The following is a 7,996-nucleotide window of genomic DNA, read 5'->3' on the forward strand; positions in this document are numbered from 1 at the left end:
TGGAAGTTCCTTCAGAAAATCTTTTGGATGTTCCAACAGCAATTCCTCCCGAAATCCCTTCAGAAGTTCCTTTAGGAAGTCTCCGAAAAATCCATCAAGAATTTATCGTGAAGTTTCTCCAGAAATTCTTCCGGAATTTTTTTCAGAAAATCTTGTTGAAGTTTCTTCAGGTATTTCACGGTGAATTTTTCCTAATCCCTACAGGCAATTCTTTAAAAATAAATTCAGAAGAATTCCACAAGGAAATTCAGTTAGAAAAAACCGTTGGAACTATATTCAAAGACTCATTAGAAAATCCAAGGGAAAGTCATTGGCCTTACTCATGAAGATTTAGAAGGGTATTCTTTTGAATTTTAACAATTCGAGTGTTAAAAAATAAACGATACATAAAACAAGGAGATGATTGAAATTACAAACCTATTGGATTTTGAAATCGTAATTTTGATATTGAAGACATTTGAAGACATTTTTACTCGACTGTGAAGACATTTGAAAATATCCCCTGGCATCCCTGGCTGTCAGTGGGATGCATTAATTTATTCAAGTTTTTTTTTGCTTTTCTTTCATTTAATTTGTTTTTACAACTGCAACTCATGAGTCGATTTGAAAAAAAATAATTCAATTTAGGTAGGAGGACCAAGTTTCTGTAATTATTTTATTAGATAGTTTGTACCATTGTTCGCCATTTGAGAAAATTCAAAATTGTGTTTCTCGTTTTCAGATTTTGTTCTGGCCGTTTTGGCAATATCATTTATTGGAAGACGGTGTAAACGTAGTCACTGTTGTACCTAGGTGGCTTCCTTAGACTAGCTCGAGAACGAAGAGATGTCCCCGGCGGCTGTAAGTTTCCTGGTTCTGTTTGAACTGGAGCCGAAGAATGATTATCGGCAGGAATAGTCGACGATTCATCGTGTCCTCCGAGTACCAAAGATTCATCGTTCTCCAATTCCATTGATGGTGCTCTTTTGATGTCCTGTATGTTCCGTGCATACTGAATTCCGTTTTGACTGACAACAACAACTTTGGCTCCCTGCCTAGCGACAACGGTATAGCGCTCCGCCGAGAAGATTGGGTCTGTTTTAGCTTTCCTTTGCTGGCTTAGGAGAACAACATCTCCGACATTGAGTCAGAAGGCTTAGCGCTCCGGGACTTATCAGCGTTTTGCTTGCTAATCAGTTTCTCCTCCGCATCCTTCTCTCGTATATCAATCCGATCCAAACAGTGATTGGTGGAACTTCCCCAAAGGCTAGGATATGTACCTCGAAATTTCCACCCAACCAACAGTTCAAAGGGTGTGATATTCAATCTAGCGTGAGGGATTAAGGTGTAATGGTTGTGTACGTACCTCTACAAAGCCTTTTTCCAGTTTTCTCCATCGATTTTGGACGCCGCAATCGCTTTGATAATGCTCTGGTTCTGCCGTTCCACAGCACCATTTGACTGCGGGCTTAAAGGTATCGCTTTTCTTACTTTTACGCCCTTTTCCTCCCAGAAAGTACAAAACGTAGAACTTTGAAATGGGGGCCCATTGTCGCTTTGGATAATACGAGGAACTCCCCATCGTTTGAAAATCTCACATAAGGCTGCATTTGTACAATCGGCGTTTGTTCGGCGCATTTCGACGACTGTGAGAAACCGTGAATATATGTCCACGAGGACAAGGAACTCACCTGATCCGCAGCCCGGGATTTCGAGGAAATCGATCTGAATAATTTCCCATGGGTTTTCTGGCAGTTCACGAGATGATAGAGGGATCGGGGGATTTTTTCTGGCTAGTTGACAACAAGTTGAACAATTTTTCACAAATTGTTCTGTTTCAGTGGCCATTCCTGGCCACCAAAAGAATTCCCGCATTATCCTTTTCATCGAGACTTCTCCTATGTGCCCCGAGTGTGATGATTCCAGTGCTTGTATTCGAAGTGAACCTGGTAGAACGATTTTGTCGCCGTTGTAAATCAGCGATCCAAGATAGTGTAGCGTTTTTGACTGTGCTTCGAATCTGCGTAATTCGCGTGGCCATTTCCCGAATTTTAAAGCCTTTCGCACTCCCTTAAGCTCTTCATCATTCTCGGAATGAACTTCAATGTCCCCTAAGGTGATGTCCATGCACCCAGCGTCCAGTGTGAATAAGTAATGGCCTTCGTTGTCGTCTTCAAATGGAATCGCTTCATGGGATGCTTTAATTAATCTCGACAAAACATCCGCAATATTCTGCAATCCAGGGACCCTCTTGATGACAAAATCATAAGGCTGTAGGCGTAGTGCCCAGGCTTCTGCTCGCGATACCGCCCTTTTTCCGATCCGATGGTCGCTTTGAAAAATAAATTCATTTGCTTCTGCGTCCGATCGAATGACAAAGGAGATACCTAACCAAGGAAACATTTCAAGCATAAAATGATATAAAATTTATATCTTCTATCAAAGTTACCTGTCAAATAAAATTTGAACCGTTCGACTCCCCAGACGACAGCGAGTGCCTCCTTTTGTGTTTGCGGGTATTTTCGCTCTGTAGAAGTCAAAGCCTTCGATGCACATGCTATGATCCGTGGGATGTCGTTATCGTTGAACTGAATTAAAACTGCCCCTAGTCCGATTCCGGAGGCATCAACGAATAGTTCCGTTCTGTCCGTAGTAGAAAAATAACCCAGCTTTTTGATTACGTTGACTGCTCCGTTTTGAAGATTGGAAAACTCGTGTTCTTCTTCTGCTGTCCAATAGAATACTTCAGCGTTAGCTAAAGCGCGAAGTTTTTCAGTTTTCGTTGCACGGTCCAAGATAAACCTGTCGATGTATGTGATGAGACCGAGGAAGCTTTTTACTTCTGAACATGTGTCCGGTCTTCGAAAATTTCGGATTGCGCTCAACTTTTCCTCTTCAACTTCCCATCCATCAGGAGTTAACATGAAGCCAATAAACTTCACAGATTGGCTTGCGAAAACACATTTCGAAGTATTTATTTTCACGTTGTGCTCTTCGAGACGTGCCAGTACAGCAGCAAGGTTTGCGTCGTGTTCTTCTTTTGTTGCACCATGAACAATCATATCATCTAAATAATTATCAACTCCTTTGCAGCCTGCTAGAATCTTCCTTTGCATCACTTCCTGGAAGATGTCGGGCGCATTGCACAGCCCGAAGGGAAGTCTGACGTAACGGAACATGCCGAATTCCGTACAGAAGTTGGTCAGATGCCGGCTGTTCTCGTGTAGCTCTATGTGGAAAAACGCGTTCGTGAGATCTATCGTTGAGAACCACTTAGACCCGTTCAGATTCACTAGGATTTTTTCCAAGGTGGGCATACTAAACGGTGTTCTATTAATATAGCGGTTCGGACCACGCAAATCAATAACGAGCCGGATGTCGTTTCGTCCTTTGGGCACCACTAACATGGATGAACAAAACGAGGTGTTCATGTCTTCGGTTACTTTCTCTATGATGTTAGATGAAAGGAGGTGCTGTAGACGCTGTTCGACTAAAGGTTTCACGGCAGGTGGGATGTTCATATATATGTTCCTACACGCGGGTCTCGTCTTGTCGTAGCTGATTTCAATTGGCGGTATGTTGAATTTAGGGAAGCTCTCAATTGTTTCAACCATAGCTATCTCCCTCTTCATATGCTGCAACCCAAATCGGGAGGATTCCACTGGTACTTGTAAACCGAGCAGAAGAATGCTATATCGAGTTGCGGTTTGTCTGCCAAGAAGAGACCGGCATTCCCGTACAACATAAAACTTTTCTAACAGAATTGTACGATCCTCGGATACGGTTAAGAATGCTCCAAATGTGTACATCACGTTGATCTCGCCGGCTGAACCGTAGCCCTCGAGAGGTCGATCCGATCGTTCTTGGATATTGTATACGCCATCCCTATACTTTTGAGTTCCATGCAGGATCTTGAATGATTCTTCTGTCAAGGTGTTTACCTGAGCTCCAGAGTCAATCAAGAATTCGCAACTCATTCCTGCTACTTTTGCAATGATTATCCCGCTGTGTTTAGGTGTTGCTCTGGGTGATGTCGAAATACCAAAGCATGTCAACGATAGATTGTTCGGCATCTGATAAATAAACAATTATATTTAAAAAAACAGATTTGTCAGATTGTGAGTTTGAATCATAACGCTGACTGAAGTACTATATGACTGAAAATTGTATTTTTTTTTCTTAAATTAGGAGTTATTTTTTTTTAATTTGTGCTACAGTAACGAAATATATTTTATTTTATTTTCATAAAGTAATTCATTCGCGTTTGAAAGATAGATTAAGTTAGTGCTTAATGTCACCTACTTCCTCGTTTGTTACTCCGTCTTCTTCTTTCGCGTTTCTCTCTGTTGTTACCATAGAAATTCGTTTTGTTTCGACATCCGTAGTTTCGATTTCAGCTGTGCGCTTACTTCCTGCCCTGATCATTGTCTTACAGGCTCGCATGAAATGACCCATACGTCCGCACTTCAAACAAGTTTTATCGATCGCAGCGCAATCATTTGGTCTGTGGAACATACTGTTGCACCTGAAACAGCGTTCTCTACTTCCATTTTTCCATTCGGATGTTACAGGTCCTCTAGAGGCTTGTTCGTCTCTTCGTCGATACGGATGATTTCCAAAACGTCCACGGCTCGTCGATGCTCGAGAGTACTCTTGATAGTTACTTCTTCGTTGACCAACGTTTACTGCTGCTACTGTGGCTTGTTCTACGGTTTCATGTCTGCGTCTGTAGTATTCTTCATTCATTGTGACAGCTTGAATTTCGCGGACCTTATCAACCAAATCTGTTAGCTTTCCTTTACGACTAAGCATCTTAAGTGCCGTAGTACGCACTTCTTTATTTCTTGCGTGTTCCGCTACGGTGCTCACAATCTCCTCAAATTCTTTATCGGTGTCGAACTCACACATCCTTGCTGTTGCCCCCACTCGCATGATGAAAGTCAAATCCGGTTCGTCTGGTTTTTGGACCATCAATGCCAGCTTGCGACGCTGTAACATGATGTCTGAGCCAGACCCAAAGTAAGTCTTCAACCGGTGCAAGGCATTCGTGAATGGACATGTCTCAAGATCTGGTGCGCCTGTTGCTGTCGTCGTATTTCTGTATATTTCCATCAACCTTGACCCCGCCTTAACTTTGAAGACTATGAATCTGGTTGCTTCATCCGTTATACCAGCGAGTGTCAACGAGTCCAGTAATAAGTCCTTCCAAGTTTCGAATTCAAACTTTCCTATTTCGTCGCCTTCTATCAACGGTTTACATTCTGGAACGTTGACGGTCGAAATGGAGATTTGGTTGACAGATGAGATAAAACGTGAAACTTCCATCGTGGCCTCAGCATTTCCATTGCGTTGTGTACTCGAAGGACCAATGTCACTCCCAAATTCAACACTATTGACCTCATCGGCGTTGGTCTTCGTCGTATGTAGTGTAGATTGCAGAGAAATAATCGTTTCCTGAGCTCTTTCCAATTGCTCTCGCATTTCCTCAACCTTTGCGTTTGATGCCGCCAGCTCTTTCAAAGCCGTGTCGAGCTTGGAATTCTTCTTCTTTGCTTTCCTATGTAATACCGAACAATGGAGAGAAAAATCTAGGGTAAGTAACATATTTTTTTTTTTGCGAATGCAGTTTACGATATAGTGATACCACAGCGCGACTTTTATTTTAACGAAGTTTTGAATGCTTTTGTTTATTTTTGCCTTTCTCGTATACTAAGTATACGTAAAGGCTATAATTTCACTCCAAAACCAAACTTTTGATAGAAGGCTCGGAGACCCGTAGTGTTATATACCAATCGACTCAGCTCGACGAATTGAGGTGATGTCTGTTTGTGTGTATGTATGTATGTGTGTGTGTGTGTATGTGTATGTGTACAAATTTTGTAGACACACTTTTTGGAACTTAGCATTACCCGATTTACTCGCAACAAGTTGCATTCGACGGGGAATGCGGTCCCATTGTTTGCTATTGAAAATTGGCCTGATCGGACATTGCATTTCGGAATTATTGAAAAATCATTGTTTTTTCCCAAGGGTCCCCCCTTGGAAAAAAAAATTTCAAAATCGAAAAAAAAAATGTTTTCAAGAATGGTGGAAATGCAAACAATGCAAAAACATGCAAAATGATAGAAAATATGCGATCTATCCCCCTAAAGTGCTTTTTGGACCTTTCCTATGTGATTTTTTTAGTACATTTTACAATGCACGAGAAAGGCACCATCGCCGCTAGGTGGATTAATCTGGGTTTTTTTTATTTTTTTTTACCACGAGTCCTGTTAATACACATTTTTTTCCGTTTTGACCCTTCCTTCGGAAGTGTCTATAATTTCACTTTGTATGCGTTACGCAGGTGTGTTACGTATTAATCTATCAAGAAATCTCGTTAATTATTAAATAAAATGTATGGTATTTGAAACAAATTCACTTTGACATTGAAAATATTAATTTGTTATAAATGATATGATATGGAATTATGCCTATTTTTCTGATTTGTTTCAAAGAAACAAATGATTTTTATTGAGGAACATATAGAAGCATGTACAAAAAAATCTTCTCAGAAAAGCAAAAACGTAAAAATTGAAAGGGATTTCAAAAATTTCTTCAGTAGAAGCTAGATAGCAAATGTGAGCATGTTTTGAGACACTAATAGATCACTTGTATGCATGTATGTGTGCGTATGTGTGCAAATTCTGAAATTTACTACCATAAAAATCTCGCTCATGTTTAAGGTATTGAACAAGTTTAGTTTTACCAAATTAGGCATCCATAAGGTGAAATATATGTTATTATTGAACGCTATTGAGTTTCGCTCAGATCAATGACTGATTTAGTTAGTTCTGGATTAATTAATATCGAAGTCTCTGGAAATTACGAGTACAATATATGCAACCAGCGTTACGATAGTTGCTAACCATGTCACAATAGTTATTCAATCCGACGAGCGCCTTATAGATAGGCAGCATGAAGTACAGTACGTTATCATTCGTTAAGTTGTCACTCAACCCAAGACATCCGCCTTTGGGTAGGCAATTATTTTGTCACTTTCACGGTAAATCGCCATGGGAAGCTGAGTAGTTTTATCTCGTTTTAAATACTGGAGTCTGGAAAAAAATCCTTATAACTAAGGAAGGGTCAAAATCTCACTGTAGGTGGATTAATCTGGGTTTTTTTGAATACTTTCTATGTCATGAGACCTATCGCTCGTTTTGTTTTTGGCTATTTTTCTTCGGTTTCTTGCCATAAGATTTATCCCTTCATTTTTTTTTTTGCTTTATTCAATATTTTTCTAGTCTTTTTTTTGTGGCGCCATGAGACCTATCGCTCCTTTTGTTTTTGGCTTTTTTCGCCTTCTTTCCAAGTGGCCTGTTACTCATCTTTTTTTTTTGTTTTAGTTTCTCTTTATTGCGTGTCCGTCTAAATCACGAATGGAGTCCACAAAATTGTTCATACTTACCGATCGAGAGCGTCTTCAACCACGCCATTGTGGCATCGCTTGGCCGATTTGTCAGCCATTTTTTTTAATTTATGGCTCTGCCAAACACCTTCGTGTGCCTCAACAATCGTTAACGGAATGCCTGATCGTAGCTTATTGCTTGCGATCCAACTCATCGACCGAATCTCTCCTATCTTTCAACTCTACACTACTTGATGACTGTCAGTGATGCCATTCTATATTTTTTCTCTAATCTACCTTCAACACATTTTTTTTGGCTCAATTCACTTATCGATTATTTTATTTTTTTGTATTGTTTATTATTATTACTTTTTATTTATAATTTCGCCATCATCCTCTACACGTGGTTGTTTGCAGTTGCAGCATTACGCATATTTTGTTAGAATAGCTAACAATAGTCACTAACGATATCATCTCGATGCATCAAAATGTGATAGTGAACTGAACTCAGGTTCTCCCCTGGTTGCAAACACAAACTGATACTGATTCATAAACAAGCTGTTGGCACTTTCGAACTGCCCATCAAAGGCCGCTATCACGAGTATAAAATTTCCATTTTACACAAAC

The 7,996-nt window shown here is 40.2% G+C and overlaps 2 protein-coding genes across 2 annotated transcripts; both read right to left on the bottom strand.

The window, feature by feature from the left end:
* Nucleotides 1-751: 751 nt before the first annotated feature.
* On the bottom strand, nt 752-3,956 carry LOC134207126 (uncharacterized protein K02A2.6-like). The gene is made up of 3 exons (XM_062682844.1): nt 2,429-3,956; nt 1,471-2,366; nt 752-1,093 (listed from the first exon to the last, which is right to left on the bottom strand). The coding sequence occupies exons 1-3, from the start codon at nt 3,954-3,956 to the stop codon at nt 752-754; spliced, it is 2,766 nt and encodes a 921-aa protein (XP_062538828.1).
* A 262-nt stretch (nt 3,957-4,218) lies between these two features.
* LOC134211987 (uncharacterized) lies at nt 4,219-7,750 on the bottom strand. Its single transcript, XM_062689435.1, has 2 exons — nt 7,430-7,750; nt 4,219-5,536 (listed from the first exon to the last, which is right to left on the bottom strand). The coding sequence occupies exons 1-2, from the start codon at nt 7,582-7,584 to the stop codon at nt 4,261-4,263; spliced, it is 1,431 nt and encodes a 476-aa protein (XP_062545419.1). The 5' UTR covers nt 7,585-7,750; the 3' UTR covers nt 4,219-4,260.
* Nucleotides 7,751-7,996: the final 246 nt, after the last annotated feature.

Source organism: Armigeres subalbatus, chromosome 1, assembly GCF_024139115.2.
Source record: "Armigeres subalbatus isolate Guangzhou_Male chromosome 1, GZ_Asu_2, whole genome shotgun sequence".
NCBI lineage: Eukaryota > Metazoa > Arthropoda > Insecta > Diptera > Culicidae > Armigeres > Armigeres subalbatus.

What these genes read in the sequence shown, in the direction of transcription:
- LOC134207126 (XM_062682844.1), bottom strand. Translation starts at nt 3,956, where the DNA reads ATGAGTTGCGAATTCTTGATTGACTCTGGAGCTCAGGTAAACACCTTG. An exon ending in GTTCAAATTTTATTTGACAG is followed by an intron (nt 2,367 to 2,428) that starts GTAACTTTGATA and finishes TTCCTTGGTTAG; the next exon opens with GTATCTCCTTTGTCATTCGA. An exon ending in GGGAGGAAAAGGGCGTAAAA is followed by an intron (nt 1,094 to 1,470) that starts GTAAGAAAAGCG and finishes CTCCTAAGCCAG; the next exon opens with CAAAGGAAAGCTAAAACAGA.
- LOC134211987 (XM_062689435.1), bottom strand. Translation starts at nt 7,584, where the DNA reads ATGAGTTGGATCGCAAGCAATAAGCTACGATCAGGCATTCCGTTAACG. An exon ending in GTTGAAGACGCTCTCGATCG is followed by an intron (nt 5,537 to 7,429) that starts GTAAGTATGAAC and finishes GGTATTACATAG; the next exon opens with GAAAGCAAAGAAGAAGAATT.